Here is a 20,793-nt window from a genome sequence, read left to right on the forward strand (position 1 = left end):
ATTATATGATAATTATACTCAAAGCACTGTGGCTTAAAGCCATAATTAAAATCGCATGAAATAACAAATATTGTTATCAAATATAGAAAAAAATAAATGCATTTTTATAACATTCATTTCGTTATTCAAATAACATGGGAACAGTTGCTGGGCATAATTAGAAATACCAGAAAACTGTTAGCGCACATTCGAGTCGCGTGAAGTTGGCTGCGAACATAAATCAAAGCAGGCAACCCTGCGCTGGCGCACAAAAAAAAAACAGAAAAAGCAGTATTGTGTTCTGTATTTATGTGTTTCGTGTTGAAATAAAATGCACATTAAGCAGGTATGTAAAAACTAAGTAAACTGAAATGAAAAAGGCCGTTGTCGTTCAATGCGCTCCCATTGCAGATTATCATACAAGGCTTCAAGAGTTACAAGGACCAGACGGTCGTCGAGCCATTCGATAAGCGTCACAATGTCGTCGTTGGACGCAATGGCTCTGGCAAAAGTAATTTCTTCTATGGTAAGTCCTATGCCACTTTCCACTTGCGATTCAATTGCAAATTAAACATACACGCACACACACATGTAGCTATCCAGTTTGTGCTGAGCGATGAGTTCACACATCAACGGCCGGAGCAGCGTCAGGCTCTGCTGCATGAGGGGACAGGAGCGCGCGTCATATCCGCCTATGTGGAAATTATATTCGATAACTCGGACAATCGAGTGCCGGTAAGTGTGATGTGAATAACACACAGACATAAAGATATATATATATATAACTTTCTCGAATTTTTGCGACAGATCGACAAGGAGGAGATTTATTTGCGTCGCGTTATTGGCGCCAAAAAGGATCAGTACTTCCTCAACAAGAAGGTGGTGCCACGCAATGAGGTCGTCAATTTGCTCGAATCGGCTGGCTTCTCCAGCTCCAATCCCTATTATATTGTCAAGCAGGGTAAAATAAATCAGATGGCCACCGCCGCCGATTCGTATCGCTTGAAGCTGCTTCGCGAGGTGGCCGGCACTCGGGTGTACGATGAGCGCAAGGAGGAGTCCTTGAATCTGTTGCGCGAAACGGATGGCAAGCTGGAGAAGATCGTTGAGTATCTGAAGACGATCGAGGACCGACTGCAGACGCTCGAGGAGGAGAAGGAAGAGCTCAAGGAATACCAGAAGTGGGATAAGACTCGACGCACTTTGGAATACATACGCTACGAGACGGAGCTGAAGGATACGCGACGTGCCCTCGAGGAGCTGCTGCTGCAGCGCAAATCTTCGTCGGACAAGAAGAAGAACTACAACATTGAGATACAAAAGGCGCAGGAGAAGATCAAGGAGGTGCAAAAGAACCTCAAAGAGGCAAAGAAAAAGGTGACCAGCACCAAGGAGGAGCGCTCGGTGCTGATGACCGAACAGCAGCAATTGTTGCGCGAAAAGACAAAACTCGACCTGACAATTGTCGATCTGAATGATGAGGTGCAGGGTGACAACAAATCCAAGGAGCGCGCCGATCAGGAGCTCAAGAATCTCAAGGTGACAATAGCAGAGCGCGAGAACGAACTGGACGAAGTGAAGCCCCAATACGAGTCGATGAAGCGCAAGGAGGAGGACTGCTCCCGCGAGCTCCAGCTGAAGGAGCAGAAGCGCAAGGAGCTGTATGCGAAACAGGGACGCGGCTCACAGTTCTCGTCACGCGAGGACCGCGACAAGTGGATACACAATGAGCTCAAATCGATCAGCAAACAGACCAAGGACAAAATCAATCATCATGCAAAACTGGTGGAGGATTTGAAAAAGGATGCCACCTCCGAGAAGGATCTGGGCACCAAGATCGAGGAGCACTCATCGGAGCTGGAGCAGCTGCGCCTCCAAATCGATGAGCACAACAAGAAATATTACGAGCTGAAGAAGACCAAGGATCAGCATCAATCCATGCGCAACGAACTGTGGCGCAAGGAGACCCAAATGACCCAGCAGCTGCAAACCCAAAAGGAGGAGCTCTCCCGTGCCGATCAAGCGTTGCGCAGCATGGCCGGCAAACCAATCCTGAATGGCTGCGATTCCGTGCGCAAAGTGCTCGACAGCTTCGTGGAGCGCGGCGGCCAATCTGCGGCGATAGCCCGTGCCTATTACGGTCCGGTTATCGAGAACTTTAGCTGCGACAAGACGATCTATACGGCCGTCGAGGTGACTGCGGCGAATCGGCTCTTCCATCACATTGTCGAATCAGAATATGAGGGCACCCAGATCCTCAAGGAGATGAACAAGTTGAAATTGCCCGGAGAGGTGACATTCATGCCGTTGAATCGCCTCCAGGTGAAGATACACGATTATCCGGATGATCCGGACTCGATACCAATGATATCGAAACTCAAATATGATGAGCAGCATGATAAGGCGCTGCGCTATATCTTTGGCAAGACGCTCATCTGTCGCAATTTGGAGCGTGCCACGGAGCTGGCGAAGAGCACCGGGCTCGACTGTGTCACACTCGATGGGGATCAGGTATCATCGAAGGGCTCCCTCACCGGCGGCTATTTCAATACGTCGCGTTCCCGCTTGGAGATGCAAAAGAAGCGCACAGAATACACCCAACAGATTACGGAATTCGAGAAGAAGCTGAGCAAGTTGCGCAACGAGCTGAAATCGACGGAGAACAACATCAATTCGATTGTCTCCGAGATGCAGAAGACAGAAACGAAACAGGGCAAATCGAAGGATGTGTTTGAGAAGGTGCAGGGCGAGATTCGTCTGATGAAGGAGGAGCTGGTGCGCATCGAGAAATATCGTGCGCCCAAGGAACGATCGCTGGCCCAATGCAAGGCCTCGCTGGAGGCGATGAATAGCACCAAGTCCAGCCTGGAGGCGGAGCTCAAGCAAGAGCTAATGTCAACGCTCTCCGAACAGGATCAGCTTGAAATTGATAAGCTCAACGAGGATATACGTAACCTCAACCAGAACAATAAGGATGCATTCACCCAGCGCATGCAGCTGGAGGTGCGCAAAAATAAACTGGACAATCTGCTGATTAACAATCTGTTTCGGCGACGCGATGAGCTCATCCAGGCACTGCAGGAGATCTCTGTGGAGGATCGCAAGCGGAAGCTAAACAATTGTAAAACAGAGCTGGTCTCAACGGAGAAACGCATCAAGAAGGTCAATGCAGATCTGGAGGAGATTGAGAAGCGGGTCAATGAGGCTGTCCAGCTGCAAAAGGAACTGCAGTCGGAGCTGGAGGCGCATGTACGCAAGGAGAAGGAGGCCGAGGAGAACATCAACAAGGATAGCAAACAACTGGAGAAATGGACAACCAAAGAGAATATGCTGAATCAGAAGATCGATGAGTGTACCGAGAAGATTGCCAGTCTGGGCGCCCTGCCAATGGTGGATGCCACCTACACTCGCATCTCGCTGAAGAACATCTTCAAGGAGCTGGAGAAGGCCAATCAGCATCTAAAGAAATACAATCATGTGAACAAGAAGGCGCTCGATCAATTCCTCAGCTTTTCCGAGCAGAAGGAGAAGCTGTACAGGCGCAAGGAGGAGCTTGATGTGGGTGATCAGAAGATCCATATCCTCATCCAGTCGCTGGAGATGCAGAAGGTCGAGGCCATACAGTTCACATTCCGTCAGGTTGCCCAGAATTTCACCAAGGTCTTCAAGAAACTGGTGCCTCAAGGCGCCGGCTATTTGATACTGAGGACCAAGGATAACGAGGGCGAAGAAATGGAAAAGGAGGTGGCCAATTCGGACGCATTCACTGGCATCGGGATACGCGTGTCGTTTACGGGCATCGATGCCGAAATGCGTGAAATGAATCAACTGTCTGGTGGACAGAAATCCCTGGTCGCCCTCGCCCTCATCTTCTCCATACAGAAATGCGATCCGGCACCATTCTATCTATTCGATGAGATCGATCAGGTAATCAGATTGGCAGCAGCAGTAGCAACGACGATTGCCTTAATCTATCCGTCTTCTGTCTTGCAGGCACTGGATGCAATGCATCGCAAGGCTGTTGCCGATATGATCCACGAGCTGAGCGACACCGCCCAGTTTATAACCACCACATTCAGGCCGGAGCTGCTCGAGAATGCCCACAAATTCTATGGTGTGCGATTTCGCAACAAGGTCAGCCACATTGATTGTGTGACCCGCGAGCAGGCCAAGGACTTTGTCGAGGATGACAATACGCACGCTTAAGAGCAGCACTCCTCCACTACCACTCCGACGCCCACGCCCACTCCCTTCCCATCCCACATCCCACACACTCAAGCATTTCTTAGTGATAATAAATAATTTGAATTTTTTGTTTCTTGTTTTTCAATATTTTGTATTCCCTTTTATTATGTTTTTCTTTCTTAAAACTAAACGTTTTTGAATGCTTAAATTTATTTGTACTTTTTTGTAATTTGCTATCAATTCGACCTATTTAAGTGAAAGCAACAAGTCTTGCAACATTTGAAATAACGCAATTTGTTGCGAAACTCCTTTTCCATTAAGGATCTATTCTTATTTTGCTACATTTAAGTAATCGTAATAAATGACGCAGAGAAATATATACAAACGTATTTAATTATACTCTAGCAACTTAATGTTCAACGATTTGTTTATACACAAACGATTTAAGTTTACAATGTACATTTATTAATAAAAATGTCAACCTCAACAAATAAAATACATTTGTATCTTGCGAACAGATCATTACACTTGACAAAAAGGGTTTGCTGAAGATCCATTGAAAACTAAAAGGTGTATTATACACCTATATATATATACACCTGTATATTGATATATATATCAGTCACTAAGTAGAGAACAGGTCACATTTGCATTCCAATTGGCCTTAAACTTATTTTCCACAGCTCGTTAAAAATAATTAATAAATATTTGATTGTTTTCTTGTTTGATTTCGAATAGACAGCACAGATTTATTTTAATGGGTTGCACATCAATATATATATATATAGAAACCATCGTTTATTGACTAAAAATCCATTTGAATGAATCTCGCAGATTAACAGGTAAACAAAATCAACGCTTAAAAATACAAGTTAATAATACAAGTACAATGTATAAAAATGTCTCAGTTTCGCGCTAAATGCAGCATTAATCAGTTAATTAACAAATCCTTAAACCATTCTCTATAATCTTCAAGCTCGCACAATCATAATCATCTGCTGGTGGTCTCCTCAATTAGCTCCTGGGTGGCATTGATGGCAAATATAACAGAGAAGCACATGCCCACAGTTTCCACCTCCAATGCAGTGATGTTGAAGTGCAATGTTAGGCGCCAGAGTACAAAATGATTGAGCAGGACTAACATGGCCAGTCCCAATGACCACGAGTGCTCTTCGATGATGGCGATGCGCCACAGGCAATACACATTCCACAGCACGCACATGGTCAGATTGAAGCGCTCTAACCGACTCAAGATCACTGCCAGCGTTGACTTCTCGTTGAGGCAGCGTCGCAAGCTGATCAATGTCAATATGCTCGTATACAAGGCCAGGACGATAAAGCACCAATTGATGCCGACGCCCAATTGGATATCGCCAACGATGCCCTGCAGCTGGCCAATGATCAGTGTAACGAATATGACCGGTGCATAGCGGAGCGACTGCTCGCAGATGCATCGCTGCACATTGCCCGGATTGGGATGCGTGTAGCGCAAAATGCAGAAGACACTGTGTGCAAAGATTAAACCATATGCGGCCAATCCATGCCGACCATTGCTGTAGTGTTTCAGTGCCCAACCGGAACAGACGGCCAATATGAAATTCAACAGCCCCAAGGCGAGCTTCGAAGTGAAGCAGCCCCCGGCACTGAGAGCCATTGAGACAGTTGCCCCAACACACAAAACAAATTACAACTTACAACTGATATTGTTGTTATTGTTGCAAGCAGAACTGCGACAACGGCGATTTAACGTAATTTATGAAATCATCGGCTAATATCCAAAATAATCGATAGGCAGAAATACAAACTAGTGTTGGGTAACTGCTCGTTCGTTGAATCAAGCAACCTCCTTCTAATTTGATCATTTACTGAGCAGTCTTAAAAACTTGAAATATTCATTATAAATTTATCTTATTCAGTTAAACATCGAACATTTGGTAGAAATTTTACAGCAAATCTAGCTTTATTTCGAATCGATCTAGTTCATAGCAGCTACCCAACACTAAGCGTTGTTCTTCCATCTCATTTTTGGGGACGCGCGCGAGCGATTTGTATTTTGTTATCGGTTCCTTTTATTTAGTGTTGCTCTTCTTATAAACATTTACAGTTAGTTTAAACGACGCCAGCAAGATGGCGGATCCAAGTGGATTTAAATTGTTCAGAACAGTGGATCCGACAACAGTAAATGTGCCGCTAAAAGAAAAATTTGCGAATCTGACACTATCCTCCAACAAGAAAAAGCAGCAGCAGCAGCAATCTGCAAAACAGGATCAGCTACAAAGCGTCAGTCGCCAACTTTTGCCCGAATTGGATATAATAACTGTTGTTCAGTCTGACGAGCATCCATTGCTGCGCAGCGACTCCTCATCCTTAAGCGCTATGGGACGGCAGCAGTCGTCAAAGGCATCGAGAGACGATGTCTCAGATTATATGGAGACACTGCAGCTGAGCGCCGATGGATGTACCCAGCGCACTGTGGATGCAGATGCCGATGCGGATGTGGAGCGTCTATCTACACAGGTATACAATTTGACAGTGAAGCCGGAAATTCCGCAGATTTCCATTTGCATATCTTCAACAACTGAAGAGGATCTGGATGACGATGATGATGACGATGACAATGACAATGACAAATCGTGCATTACCATATCCGATACCAGTGACAGCGAGTGTGCTCCAGCGGAGGAACAGCCAGCCAACCACCAGGAGCCAGAGACGGAGCCAGGCATGACAGTCAGCGGGCAGGTAGCAACAACAGCTGCTCCAGAGCCACAGGCTGTTCATCTCTCCAATGGCAAGGTGCAGCGAATTGAGGCTTTCCTGCGTGACGTATCCTTTGAACGGCGTGCAATGATCCGTCGTGGACAGATGGCCCTGTCTGGCGATCATACGCGCTTGGCCAGCGCTGATACTGAGTCCATGAGTCTGCTCGATGTCGATTGCACACAATTGCCATCGGACATGGCCACGATCACGACGACGCATACGTCTGAGCCCAATGAGCAGCTGAATAACAGCAAGCGATTGGCGGATAATGATACCGAGATGAATACTTTGTGCTCATCCGAAGAGCAGCTGGAAACGGATAGCAGCAAGCGGCTGGCGCATGATGACACCGAGGTGAACACACCCGACATGGATGAGCCGATGTCTGATTCCACGCACTTGGACCAAACCATACCGGAGACCAGCACCGAACTGGAACCATCTCCCGCCCGGCCCAGCTCGTCTTCATCGGCAGAGACAGAGACGGAGGCGGTCATACAAGTTAGCAGCATTAATATATCGGCAAAGATCAATATTAAAATCCACATACCGAAAATGGATTCGAGCTCGGCAGAGTCCGACGATGCAATAGACGAGGAGGCGAAGGCGGATGTGAGCTACGTAAAGCCACAGAATCAGGCACTAGAGAGGCAAAAGTCGCAGAGAAGGACACAAGAACAGAAGAGTTCTATTTTTGGCGACGACGGTTCAGAGGATGAGCAATTTCTGACGAATGCTGAGAAGCTGTTGAATGAACTCTACGGCACAACCTGGCAAACACCGGAGAATATATACCTTCTCAAACACCCCAACGCCAGCAAGGGCAAAACAGCAGCAACAACAACAAAAACAACAGCATCGACATCATCATCAACGGGAATAAACCGCACTCCGCTGAACGAGATCAGGCGACAGCCGAGAGTACGTCGTCAAGCTGCGACAACAGCTAAGAAAGGGATGCCACCGCCACCGCCGCCACCTGCAACGCCCAACGAGAGCGCACTGGGCGACTTTAGCCTCTGTACGTAGATATTACAATAAGACTCGAAATCCTTTCTATTTTATTTATATATATAATCTTATAGTTAAGCAAGCCTTGCATTCAACGAAACTGAATTCGACGCATCTGCCGAAGGTGGCCAGGACGGAGAGGCGACCGGTTAAGCAGGTTGTGCGCACCAATCATATACACGAGGAACGCTTGCGGGCTTTGGTTGATACGGACAGTGGCGGTGATGCCTCCGATGATGAGGATGCCGATGCAACAGCATCAGATAGCAGTGACAATGCCAATGGCAATGCTAATGATGGCAATTTGACCTACTTGGATCTAACCAAGGCCGAGGTAGAGGTGGTCGGCAATCCCAATGAAGAAGCTGATGCTGCCAGTGAGTATATTTGGTGAAAACTCTTTCAACTCAATTATTATACAATAATTTCCATGCATCTTTGTGCATCGTTTGCAGTAAGCAAATTTCCAAAACGACTCGATGACATTCTACGCACCTGTCGCGCCACCGATAAACCTAAGTTGCCTGCCACGCCTGCAACGCCTGCCACGCCAGCAATGACCGCAGATCGGATCCCGACACGCCGTCAGCTTTTTACGCCAAATACGGGCTTTGAGACCGAGGAGGAGGCCAAGCGCATTGTGGACCAAGCGCTCGACCTGAGCTTCCTGGATGACCTGGCGAATTTTTATTTGCCGGATACGGCGGTGCATAGGCGTATGCTGGAGGTAAAAAAACAGCTGGGCATGCCCATAAAAACGCCAAGGAGGAAACCGATCTTTAAGCTACACACACCACAGACCGCACCGCCGGCCAAAACCAAAACAGTGGAACGTTCCAAAATGCCACAGAACAATGTCAAGCAAGGCAAGGATGTGGACAAACGCAGTGGAAAATGCAGCTTCATCAAGTCGCTGGAGCCAGAGATCAGTCGGGATCGTTGCGACAACGAGGCATTCTTCTATCGCGAGAACTATGCCAAGAACAAGGAGCAGCTGGCGATGCGACTATACGACATGTTCAACGCCCAGGTCTGCAATAATGGACTCCAAGTGCCCATCACCTGGTCCAAGCTGCTGCGCAATACAGCGGGCAGATGCACAACTAAACAAAGGTAGCTATCAAATGGCAATGGGAAGCTATGAATTCATCCTTCATTCATATATCTCGCAGGATATTTGAAAGTTGCCAATAATTCTTTGTTGTTGTTGTTATTTTTTTTCGTTTGGCAGAGGGCAGCAGAGAAGCAGCTCTGTGGAGCTGAGTTCCAAGGTGTTGACCAGTGCGGATCGATTGCGCTGCACCTTAATCCATGAGCTGTGCCATGCGGCTGCCTGGGTATTCGACGGTGCGTGCGGACACGGTGTCGTTTGGAAGCGTTGGACTGGACTTGCCAACGACAAGTTTCCCGATCTGCCGCCGATTCGAGTTTGTCACGACTACGATATTGAGTTCAAGTACACATATAAATGTGATAACTGCAACGCAGCGTAAGTTGCATACACATATATAAATCTGAATCGAATTATTAATAACACCAAGTCTCATACAGTTCATATGCCCACTCACGATCTCGCAAGGTGGAGAATTTACGTTGCAGCATTTGCTGTGGACACGTCATAGTGCTCCTAAACAGGAAGGACAAGTCTGGAAATATTGTTCCGACGCCGGTGCGAGAGGCGACAGGTTTCGCCAAGTTCGTCAAGGAAAATTTTCATAAGTACAAGCGCCCCAATCTTACTGCTCCGCAGGTGATGCGCATTCTGAGTGCAGAGTATGCCAAGGTAAAGCCCAAAGGACAGTTGGCAAAAAAAGACGAAGTGGCCACTATAGTTAGCCAAGTGGAGACATTAACATTAGATGATGATGATGATGAGCAAGACTAAGCGTACAAAATTCGTTTATTAATTGTTTGTTTGAATAATAAAAAAAGCGCATTTTCGCAAAACCTCTGCTTTTGAAATTATCACTTTTAGTGTGGCACAACTTCAGCAACAACAATCGATTGTTGAGTTATCGATGTGGTTACGATTTCGATATACTCAAGACGGGCAACAGTGACGTCGAAATAAGCAGCTATTTTGTTGCTTCTGTAGGTGGATTTTTGATTTTTGAAAAAGCCGCATAACAAATTAACATTGCCAATGTCGCGCGTATGAAAAGCGTAGCGCGGCACATAAGCATAATCTAACTGATTATTTTTTGCCCCCAAGCCGGATAGATGGATGCATGATAAGCAATTGTGACATCAAAACTTGCGCTACTGTCATCACTTACACACATACGCACGCAATCGTAAACATTTCTTTGCAGAACCAATATCGAACACGTCAGCTACGCGGATGCCGATTGTTGTTTGACAAACAATTTGTTTTGATCAATCCAATTCAATAAATTGAGTGCACCAACTACGCACTTTCACCAAAAAATTTGCAAGTATTCACTAGTCAACAAACCAACAAACGCTGCAATAAAATGGTAAGCTCACACACACACACAATTGCGTACGCGTCAATGTCGGCTATTCGACTTATTTTTCACATACCTTTATATTCACTTGTGCTTCTTATCACCTGCAGGTACTCATTGCCGCATCAGTCTGCACAAAGAATGGCAAAGGTAAGCAAAGCTCTGCATATATTTATATAAATATTTTTGCGTATATTAACATTAACATCCAACAAATACACCCGCACACACAAACACTCTGTCAAACACAAACTGCACTTTCGTATACAAATGCACAGTTATATTGTCACGTCAGTACGTTGAGATGACGAAGGCGCGCATCGAGGGTCTGCTGGCAGCATTCCCCAAACTGATGACCGCCGGCAAGCAGCACACGTATGTGGAAACAGACTCGGTGCGCTACGTCTACCAGCCGATGGAAAAGCTCTACATGCTACTGATAACCACAAAGGCCAGCAACATACTGGAGGATTTGGAGACGCTAAGGCTCTTCTCTAAAGTGGTGCGTACAACGACCCTGACAATGTTCTAGCAACCAAGGGAGAAGCAGAGGGGGTATTATTAATTATATGCTTATAACTGTTGTTCATGTGTGCAGATTCCCGAGTACTGTCATTCGTTAGACGAAAAGGAGATTGTGGAGAATGCATTTAATCTGATATTCGCCTTTGATGAGATCGTTGCGCTTGGCTACAGGGAGAGCGTGAATCTGGCGCAGATCAAGACATTTGTGGAGATGGACTCGCACGAGGAGAAAGTGTATCAAGCGGTGCGTCTGACCCAAGAGCGCGAGGCACGCCAAAAGATGCGCGAGAAGGCCAAGGAACTGCAGCGTCAACGCATGGAGGCCAACAAACGTGGTGGTCCCTCGATGGGTTCGCTGAGCGATCGCAGCGGTGGCTTCAGCACCGATTCTGGCTTTGGCAGCAGCAGCGGCAGCTCCATTGGCAGTGGTGGCAACTCATCATTTGTGCAGTCGGAGGCGAAGATTGTGACAGTCAAGGCGGCCCAGTTAGTTGACATCATTGATTATTTCCCCGTCAAGCCTATCCTAATTTGTAATTAATCTCTCTCTCTCTCTGTCTCTCTCGCTCTCTCTCTTTCTTGCGTATAGGAAGCCCGTCTCCCGCAATGCTCTCAAGTTGGGTGGCAAGTCCAAGGATGTGGACAGTTTTGTGGATCAGCTGAAAAGCGAGGGCGAGAAGATTTCCACTCTGGTACCAGCGGCTGCACCTGGCAGCTCCGGCGCAGCGGCCAATGCCAGTGCAGCGGCAAAAGCGAAAATCTCAGCGGATATTCATACAGAAAGGTACATCGATAGTTTAAATCGATCCTGCTTGAAACTGTGCAAATTTTGTATGAGTTTTTTGTTTTTTATTTGTTCCTTTGCAGTGTGCATCTCAAAATGGAGGATAAGCTGGTGGTGCGTCTGGGACGTGATGGTGGCGTTCAGCAGTTTGAGCTAACTGGCTTGCTAACGCTGCGCATTACCGATGAGAATCTGGGACGTATCAAGGTGAAGCTGGCCAATAACGATGCACAAGGCATACAGCTGCAGACACATCCAAATGTTGACAAGGAACTGTTCAAATCGCGCGCCATGATCGGACTCAAGAATCCAGCCAAGCCGTTTCCCCTCAACACCGATGTGGGTGTGCTCAAGTGGCGTTTCATAACGCAGGACGAATCGGCCATACCATTAACCAGTGAGCACTTCTCCACATCTCTGCTCGCCAGCTGATTTTACAATTATTTTACACACATTCATTCTGTTTTTCTGTCTCTATTCAATTCATTAACACTCAGTTAACTGCTGGCCTTCAGACAATGGAGAAGGCGGTTGCGATGTCAACATTGAATACGAACTGGAGACGCAGCATCTGGAGTTGCAGGATGTCGTCATTGTTATACCATTGCCGTAATTATTTCATCTTATTTAATGTGCCATCTTTGAGTTGCTAAAAATCAAATTTCCTTCGTATGCGCAGCCTGAACGTGCAACCTTCAGTGGCCGAATTCGATGGCACCTACAAATATGATGCACGGAAACATGTGCTGCAGTGGCAGATACCCGTTATTGATGCGGCCAATAAGTCCGGCTCGATGGAGTTTAGCTGCAGTGCCTCCATACCGGGCGACTTCTTTCCTTTGCAAGTTTCGTTCGTCTCGAAGACGCCGTATGCGGCTATTAGCGCGCTAGATGTTGTACACGTGGATAACGATGAGTCTGTCAAGTATTCGAGCGAAACGATGCTCTTTGTGGAGAAATACGAGATCGTTTAATGCCACACAACACACATACGTAGATACACTATCTGTTGGCAGTAATATATTAGTATATATAGTTTCAATACATACTTTATTTTTTTTTTGCAGCAATTCTTTCGCATTATGTACGATTATATATATATATATGTTAAAGCTATGTTTATAATACTTATCTATTCACCTACATACATATATATATGTTTTGAAAGGGCGTATGTGTACGCATTCAAGCCGATGAAGCGCTTCTGAAGTCGCCACCATGGTCAACAGTTATTCCACACAACTATCATAGAGCATAAAACATTCAATAAAATACAATAAATATTTTATTAATTGCACGGGTTGCGCATTATTTATTTGATATAAAAGAAACAACAACATTAATACAAATATGCAGTTGGCCTGTAATTATTCAAGTAAATTTCAAATTTCTAGTGTCGGTCAAATTAGAGGAGTGCTGCAAGGTGCTTGTTCTAATCACATTATGCAACACTTGCGCGAGTTGGCAGTCCGATATTGTGATAGCCAGTTATCGATAGTCAAGCTCTTTACAGGCATTGTTTTGGTTTATTCATTGTTTTCATTTTGTACGAGTGTTGGGGGCAATTGTGATATTAGAAGAGAACAGAATGGAAGAGCAGTTGGAAAAAGTGTTGAGCGAAATGTACGTGCTGCATATATTTAAGCACTCTATCTATCAATTTACTAACTTGTTGCTTTGCAGCGTAACACAACATGACACGGTGGGTGCATTATTGGCGAATCGGCAAGGATTGTGCTTGGGTGGTGAGTAAGATAAAATATAAAATACATGCATACGCATACAAACATATTCACTTTGTTTTCGTTATCTGTCAATAGCCAAGGGCAATATCAATCCCAATGTATCCGGTATTGGAATGGCCATTTCCGAGCAGGTGGCCAAACTGGAGCCAAACAACACTGTTCCCGCAACTATTTGTTTATACAGCGGCAATAAGTAAGTCAGAAATGTGTGTACAGCTAGCTGTATTCTTAAGAGTCTCATACAAACTTGTCTCCTGTTTTTGGTTTAATCAGGCGCTGTGTCATACAAAAAGATGGTGAAATAACTGGCATCATATATAAGCAAACAGCAACAACATCGACGTCGGCCACCAATTAATAAACAGTTGCCCATAATCAAGGATCGTCATCATAGGCCAAAGTAAGACATATATCTTCCAAATGCGCTCGCGAGCATTGCAACAATAGCTGGATAGATAGATTCATAGCTAAAGCCATAGCCATTGCCACCGCAGCCACAGAAACAACAAAAGTCCACACAGTTCAGCCGAATCGCTAATATCAATTTGAGCTGCTGTTCTCGTTTTATATTAAATTGCCTAAAATTGTATTGATTTTGATTATCATCGTAATTATTGTTAATATTATGTTGGGTGATTTTTTTTGTTCCGTAGCTTTAAGCAAGATCAATTATGCGCTCTATACTCTATTACAGATTAATACAGTTTAGCAGACATGTATTTGTATATAAACATTTTGCACGATTTCGACTTTGAGTGGTGAAAGCATAATTCCACATACATGCACACACATACATACACAAAGACTATATATATATTAAAATACATTGTAATCCGAAAAACAATAATATTGTGCAATTTTGTAATTATTATTGACTATTTATCAATAGAGTTGGGCCTTGTCATTCTAACGCACAGTGAATTCCTTTGAAAATCTGTACAGATTTGATCAAGTTTGAGGTGTGTTCTAAAAAAAGTATGTAATTGCCTTCTCCCGTTGCTTGATCCAAAAAGTATGCTTTAAAATTGTATTTTCCGAAATTGGCTTCGATTTTGTTGCTCATCCTAAAAATATGCAGTATAATTTGAGTTGAATTGAAATTGTCTTCACCGGATTATATGCACCTAATTTATGGTGATCGTTATGATTTTTGTAGATGTTTTCAAATCCATAAAAATAGCATTTAATAGCATTTTTATAACCTTTCAACGGTTATTGCTTCGTTTTGGGTTTAATTTTCTTAAATCTTTTCAAGCCACCCACAACAATCACTGAAAATAACTATGGATGAGCAAAAAAGGCGAGTCTTATATGTTTTATCGGTAGCCATCCATAATGAATATGTATTTATGACTATGTTTGCAATTACTCAACCACAACGGCGCCTGTACGTGCTTTACTCAAACCTCTTCAAATTTTCCGGATTGAGCAATGTTGAGGAAATGCAGACCGCCTACGACAAAAAAAAAAATATGAAAAAAAAAATGATATATTATCGTCATGCAATATGCAAGATACATGCAATAATCTCGCAGAAACGCCAAACAAATTGCAGTTAATTTCAACCCACAAGTTTTTTTTTTCTTTTTTTATCTATTTTTTTTTAAATAAACTTTTTTTCTGGTTTCTCTTAATTTGTTAATATTGTTTCGCTGAATTGAAAGTCGTGTGACAAGATGGATCAACTGTCAGCGCAAAAGTCTGATGAACAAATTAAGTTTTGACGCCGATTTTGGCCAAATGTGTTTTTTGTTAACATTTATCGTTTTCGTGGCGGCTGGTAGTGCCACATGGCCACATGGCCACATGGCCACCAAGGGAGTTTGTTGCCGCTGCCACTAAACGAGTTTCCTATTGCCGCTGTGATTCGCTCGTATTTCAAAATTTTCGGCCACTAAAGCAGTTAGTGTTTAGCTATCAGAGTGTTTGTTATTTGCCAGCAGACTATATATGAAAAAGCCGCACAAAAAACATTTGCCCATTAGGCCCATTAGCCAGGTGGGAATATTGTCGAGTTTGAGATTAATGTTTAGTTGATGTCTGCAACTGACGAAAGACAGTAAATAAATATTATGTGCACGATATTTGAGAAAATCAATTAACAGTGCACACGACACCGATACAGATAATGCAATGAGAGAAAAAATAAAATATATATCAAATAATTATTATATATCACTATTAACAAGCAATTTTTGTTTCGAAGCCGACTCAAATAATATCTCAAATAACGACTATTCACTTAACAAATATTTTTGAAATGTCCTGGGCAATTCGAGTTGAAGGCTTTCTGGGAAAATGCAGCACAAAGTTTAGTTAACTGTTTATAAAGTACATGCACCCATGGGCAAATATTTGTAGACATGTGCAAGTATTTCAGAACGAACAATATTCGGTCAATATTTGTTGTGCTCAAGTCGAAAATGGAAGCAGGCAAACAGAATGCATGCTACTTGTGCAAATGATGAAAAATAATCCATGAACAAGCTTATGCAAATATATTTACTCTGTCAAATAGCAATGCTTAAACACGCTTTATGCGTATTTATTTACATCTACACGCACGCCATGCATGCCTCCATATCTATATATGTAATTATGTATTTGCATATTCGCTGGTATACATTTATTTACATTTCGGCGATGAACTTGTTGCCAACAGCAGCCTTGAACTTTCACTAACAGCAGCAGCAGCAGCAACAGCAGCAGCAGCAACAGCAGCAGCAGCAGCAACAGCAGCAGCAGCAGCATTGCTGCCAATTGTCCAGGGGCATTTTGTGTTGTTTGTTGTTAATATGGAGTGTTGGGGCGGCCCACATGTTTGTGGCTCAGAAACTTGAAAAGTAGGAGACAGTGTTGCGTAGGTGCTGGTTGTGGGTGTTGCGAAAGGCAAATAGACTTGCAACTTGCGCAACTCTTCACACGCATGCATATAACTCGTTGTCGCATTCACCGCGAATTAAAGCAACGAAGTTCGATAAGCAAAATGCGAAATTTGCCAGTCAAGGCGGGTTTATTTAGCCAGTTAGCCGGCCAAAGCCACTGAAAGCCTTCAACTTGACTATGAGCGTTCAATGGAGTTCAGCAGAGCGGCGTCGTTGCTAAATGGTTGTGCAGAGCGAGGGGGGGTGGCATGGGAAAGCTAACAGCTAACGAAAATGCTGCACTTTCGTTTTCAGGGAACCATCAATGAAGCAGCTCGAGAAGCAGAAGCAGAAGCAGAAGCAGAAGAAAAAGAGCAAACGGCCAAAAAAGTAAAGAGAAGAAAACCAGCAGCTCCGGTTCATATCAAGAAAAGCCAGCTGGTTGGCTGCCAATGTAATAATGCCTTTCCCTTTTGATAGGTGTAAGTATGAATGGTATATACGTATGTGTGTATGCATGTATGTATGTATGTATGTGTGTGTGTATGTGTGTATGTGTGTACATAGCAAGAGCAACAAACGAAATGCAAAAGCGAAAGTGAGAAAGGCAGCCGAAATGATCAGCTGTATGTGGCCCAAACTGGAGCAGAAAATATATATACATACAAAAAAAAATGTATATATATATATATATATGTATGTATGCATATAGATATATATGTATTTGTATTGTCGCGAGTTTTCCAAAAATAACAACAAAGCATTTTCGTTAGCTGTGCTCATCGCGGATGCTTGCAACATTTTTCAAATAGTTTTTCATTAGATTTGTAGCTGGAAGTTGTTGACTCTTGACCACAAGCTCATTTTCAGGCATTTTCAGCTGATTTATACACAATTTGCCATAAATCACAACTAGATACATGCTATGCAGGTACATACATACATACATACATACACACATATATATATATATATGTATTCAGTTGAAAACAAATCGAAATAAGCTAAGAATTATGTATGTGACCAGTGTTGGCCCCTAGACGGCTTACGCGACTTGAGTTATGCCAAACATAAACATATTTTCATGGCAATATTTTTCGACGACATGATAAATCTTTTACGCACTTTTTTGTGAAGCATCTCTGTATATATATATATATATATATTTGTTGGCTAAATGGCGATTTTCTACACATGGCTTTCAATTTTGCTATTGTTCTTTGTTGTAGTGTTCGCAAACATTTTACTGGCTGCTCTGCTATCCAACAACACACACTTTCTCTCTCAGAAAATGACACAGTTTGTCAGTTTGTCAGTTCGACTGGTTATTGAACTCTTTTACTCAGCTACATAAATTGCACATCATTCGAAATAGAATTCAATTTGATTGAATGCAAATTGAAATAGTCGCAATAGTTTTGTACAAACAAACACAAACACACAGAAATATTGGGTGTGGAAAATTATGTCATATGGCCGGTTAATCGCCAAACTTAGCCAAACTTAGTCACAAATCGATGGTTCCACAAATAATCACGTCACCGAAGACCAAAAATGACGACATTTGGCCGGCAAACGCCAGCTTCAGTTTCAAGTATGTACAAATAGACATATATATATATACATATATATGTATATATGTGCAAGTATGCACAGCACATCGTTGTATTCGCTGTATTGTTCACGAATTGTTTTTGTTTCATTTCGATGTTGTATAATGGACGACAAACATAGGCGCCAACAATTGCAGGTGTTGCGCGCTTCCATGACAAATCACGTTCTGCTCAACAGTAGGGGTACTCACTCACTCATTGCACTAATAAATCGACAAACTGTCGATCCTATTTAAAATTAGCAAATGAGCAATCTCAGCTTATCCATCCATTCCATCCATTCAAACATTATTATATTATTTGGTATTGTATTGTTTCTGTCCGTTTGTAAATTGTCTTGCAAAACTTGTTATTTCGCCGAAAATGAAATGATATTTAAAATAAACTCTATCATATTACGACATTCAACATTTTCGTTGAAGAAATGATGGGGCGCATGATTCATGCCGAGCTCGTCTCTTCCATATTTGGCTAAATCACAAATTTATTGCTTATACCATATATTATACATTGCTGAACTCAGTTAAAACCAAGCTGTGAATCATGCGGCTAATTTGAGCAGTAAGGATTTCCAATCAAGTCAATTGCTTCAAGTTGAAATTTAAGAATTGTCAACATGATCAAGCGAGAATGGGGGCAGAGAGGTCGACATCGTTTTGTGGCACAGGAAGAGACACAATCAGAAACGAAGAGAGACAGAAGACTCCGACAAGCCAGCAACTAATAACCATGGGGAAGAATCTGAAGTCACCTAACCAAACTAGTTGCATAGGTTGTGTAACAGCGAGGAAGAATCCTCAAGGCACATCCCAGCAGAGCACAGTGTGTCGCCTTAACTAGAAGAAGATGCAGCATTCCAGTGATGCACGCTATGAGCTCCAATGGCATAGAAGCCCTCAACCCAGCTAAGATGCTCGCAATCGTGCAGAGAGGGAGGGCTCAGAGGGAGGCATAACAGATCTAGTAGGTCGCAGTGCAGGTATCCCAATAATAACACAAATAATAATAATAAATTTAGGATTTGTGTATTCTTTATTTAATGTCTTTCACACCTTTGCCATGTTATCACAAATTGTTGTTTATTATTGATTATTTTCAAGCAAAGAATTCTTGGTTGGCTCGGTTAATAAACGTGGTCGGAAAAATGTAGTTAATAATGGGTAAGGACATGCTTAGAGGGTATCTCATAGCCGATCTGTGATGAGTAGGGAACGATTGCTCTTATTATTTTTTGTGTTTATCAATTGTGAAACGTCCTAGAAATATAGAGAATTTAGGCAAATGCCAAATGGCAAATGGACATGGAAACTATTCAAATAATTCGCCATAAATTGCTTAGTTAATCTGCGTTCGTTTTCAGCAGATTCGAATTGCATAATATATATACATATATAGATATACACACATTCTAGCAATGTTTATTTATTTCTCTCTCTGTCTCTCTGTCTCTGGCTGTATTGTAGAGCAGTAGGGTGAGGGTGTAACACACACATACATCACATAGATACAGCTACAGATACAGATACACACACACAGATACACATTGGCAAATGCATGATACTTTGTATTATAAATTTACGCTCGCCTGCCGGATTTATCGTCAGTTGTCTAAACACATCTCGGACATGTCTTTTGTACAATTAAAAACAATCGATGCGATTTTTCGCACAAATGTGCCAAACACGAACATTCAATTTATATTTAGTCGATCGCCTTCGTACGTCAAATGATAGCGCTGCAAACGCTTCGCCGTTCACCTGTCTCACCGCCGATCCCAACTACCGCCCCCGCCCCCCTCCCCTGCCAACCAATTGACCTCACACCCGCCGAGCCACCCCTGTACAAAAGGGTTGTAGAAAAAAACAGAAAATAAGTTGAAGATAATTAAATAAAAGCAAATAAAAGAAAAACGAAAATCAAAATCAAAACAAATACAAATGGGAGCAAAGGTGGGGAGTTGCCTGAAGCAAAGGGTGGGCGGGGGGCAGGGGGTGGGTGGTTGGTGACGGATTGTTTGCTCCACTTCATCAATTCATTGGCAAAAGAGCAAGCGCAACCAATTTACAGATGTCGTCATCTAAATCACTTTCTACTTTCACTGCAACACACACACGCACACACGCACACACACAAACTCACTCACACAGGTACTGACGAACATGTACAATATTATTCACGCACGCACACATTAGCAAAAAGGACAGAGACAATATTGAAATGTCCGCTTTTAAAGGAAGACAATGAAACGATATCTTCAAAGTTAACCTTTGTCAGCTGTTGACATCCAAGATCCCTTTCTTTCCTACAAATACTCTACATATATACACATATATATATATATGTAGACTTATATACACACATATATATATATATATACATATATCTTTACATATATGCCATGCAATGCCTTTAACATTATATTGGTTGCTGTGCTTTTCGTTATTTTGGCTGTTGCGATTGATTGGCGCTGGGTGGCAATGCTTGAGCACTACTTCCTGGTTGCTCAGTTGAGCAAATAATTTATGGCTGACGCCCTCAGCCTCAGCTGTGCACACAGCAGACAACTAACGCAACCCAACCCAACCCAACCCAACCAATTTAACGCACTGCCAGAGTGAGCCCCCATCCGATCTGAATTACTTACAGCAAACAACCAAAAGATTATCTTTGCATTACAATAGCTGTTGTTGTTTTGTTGTTGCCTTGTTGTTGCTTTGTTGTCGCTTTGTTGTTGCCTTGTTGTTGCTTTGTTGTTGCTTTGTTGTTGCCTTGTTGTTGCTTTGTTGTTGCTTTGTTTTGTGTGTTTTGCTTGGGTTTGGTTGGTTTCTGCGAGCACTTTCACATCTTGCATTGACC

The 20,793-nt window shown here is 43.1% G+C and overlaps 5 protein-coding genes across 5 annotated transcripts; 4 read left to right on the forward strand and 1 right to left on the reverse strand.

Moving 5' to 3' along the window:
- The first annotated feature begins 251 nt into the window (after nt 1-251).
- Nucleotides 252-4,543, forward strand: LOC6569445 (structural maintenance of chromosomes protein 3). The gene is made up of 5 exons (XM_001995576.2): nt 252-325; nt 391-505; nt 575-714; nt 787-3,906; nt 3,973-4,543. Exons 1-5 carry the CDS (start codon nt 311-313, stop codon nt 4,183-4,185), a joined length of 3,603 nt encoding a protein of 1,200 aa, XP_001995612.1. The 5' UTR covers nt 252-310; the 3' UTR covers nt 4,186-4,543.
- A 342-nt stretch (nt 4,544-4,885) lies between these two features.
- On the reverse strand, nt 4,886-5,888 carry LOC6569446. The gene has a single exon (XM_001995577.3). It carries the CDS (start codon nt 5,816-5,818, stop codon nt 5,156-5,158), a length of 663 nt encoding a protein of 220 aa, XP_001995613.1. The 5' UTR covers nt 5,819-5,888; the 3' UTR covers nt 4,886-5,155.
- Nucleotides 5,889-6,138: 250 nt separating this feature from the next.
- LOC6569447 lies at nt 6,139-9,879 on the forward strand. The gene is made up of 5 exons (XM_001995578.2): nt 6,139-7,948; nt 8,013-8,315; nt 8,394-9,051; nt 9,170-9,427; nt 9,490-9,879. The coding sequence occupies exons 1-5, from the start codon at nt 6,292-6,294 to the stop codon at nt 9,821-9,823; spliced, it is 3,210 nt and encodes a 1,069-aa protein (XP_001995614.1). The 5' UTR covers nt 6,139-6,291; the 3' UTR covers nt 9,824-9,879.
- Nucleotides 9,880-10,034: 155 nt separating this feature from the next.
- On the forward strand, nt 10,035-13,012 carry LOC6569448 (coatomer subunit delta). The gene is made up of 8 exons (XM_001995579.2): nt 10,035-10,415; nt 10,517-10,556; nt 10,685-10,908; nt 11,005-11,417; nt 11,521-11,715; nt 11,799-12,112; nt 12,213-12,324; nt 12,395-13,012. The coding sequence occupies exons 1-8, from the start codon at nt 10,413-10,415 to the stop codon at nt 12,687-12,689; spliced, it is 1,596 nt and encodes a 531-aa protein (XP_001995615.2). The 5' UTR covers nt 10,035-10,412; the 3' UTR covers nt 12,690-13,012.
- Nucleotides 13,013-13,201: 189 nt separating this feature from the next.
- Nucleotides 13,202-14,059, forward strand: LOC6569449 (ragulator complex protein LAMTOR5 homolog). Its single transcript, XM_001995580.2, has 4 exons — nt 13,202-13,338; nt 13,399-13,460; nt 13,536-13,653; nt 13,734-14,059. Exons 1-4 carry the CDS (start codon nt 13,304-13,306, stop codon nt 13,816-13,818), a joined length of 300 nt encoding a protein of 99 aa, XP_001995616.1. The 5' UTR covers nt 13,202-13,303; the 3' UTR covers nt 13,819-14,059.
- The last annotated feature ends 6,734 nt before the right edge of the window (nt 14,060-20,793 follow it).

The sequence above is a fragment of the Drosophila grimshawi genome, unplaced genomic scaffold (assembly GCF_018153295.1).
Source record: "Drosophila grimshawi isolate 15287-2541.00 unplaced genomic scaffold, ASM1815329v1 contig_848, whole genome shotgun sequence".
NCBI classification, from domain to species: Eukaryota; Metazoa; Arthropoda; class Insecta; order Diptera; family Drosophilidae; genus Drosophila; species Drosophila grimshawi.

Bases quoted from the DNA above. Each gene is read 5' to 3' on its own strand.
- LOC6569445 (XM_001995576.2), top strand. The intron at 506-574 runs GTAAGTCCTATG...ACACACATGTAG, and splicing joins CAAAAGTAATTTCTTCTATG to CTATCCAGTTTGTGCTGAGC. The intron at 715-786 runs GTAAGTGTGATG...TTTTTGCGACAG, and splicing joins ACTCGGACAATCGAGTGCCG to ATCGACAAGGAGGAGATTTA.
- LOC6569446 (XM_001995577.3), bottom strand. From the start codon at position 5,818: ATGGCTCTCAGTGCCGGGGGCTGCTTCACTTCGAAGCTCGCCTTGGGG.
- LOC6569447 (XM_001995578.2), top strand. From the start codon at position 6,292: ATGGCGGATCCAAGTGGATTTAAATTGTTCAGAACAGTGGATCCGACA. The intron at 9,052-9,169 runs GTAGCTATCAAA...TTCGTTTGGCAG, and splicing joins AGATGCACAACTAAACAAAG to AGGGCAGCAGAGAAGCAGCT. The intron at 9,428-9,489 runs GTAAGTTGCATA...AGTCTCATACAG, and splicing joins TGTGATAACTGCAACGCAGC to TTCATATGCCCACTCACGAT.
- LOC6569448 (XM_001995579.2), top strand. The intron at 10,557-10,684 runs GTAAGCAAAGCT...ACAAATGCACAG, and splicing joins CTGCACAAAGAATGGCAAAG to TTATATTGTCACGTCAGTAC. The intron at 11,716-11,798 runs GTACATCGATAG...GTTCCTTTGCAG, and splicing joins GCGGATATTCATACAGAAAG to TGTGCATCTCAAAATGGAGG.
- LOC6569449 (XM_001995580.2), top strand. From the start codon at position 13,304: ATGGAAGAGCAGTTGGAAAAAGTGTTGAGCGAAAT. The intron at 13,339-13,398 runs GTACGTGCTGCA...GTTGCTTTGCAG, and splicing joins GAAAAAGTGTTGAGCGAAAT to CGTAACACAACATGACACGG. The intron at 13,461-13,535 runs GTGAGTAAGATA...ATCTGTCAATAG, and splicing joins GCAAGGATTGTGCTTGGGTG to CCAAGGGCAATATCAATCCC.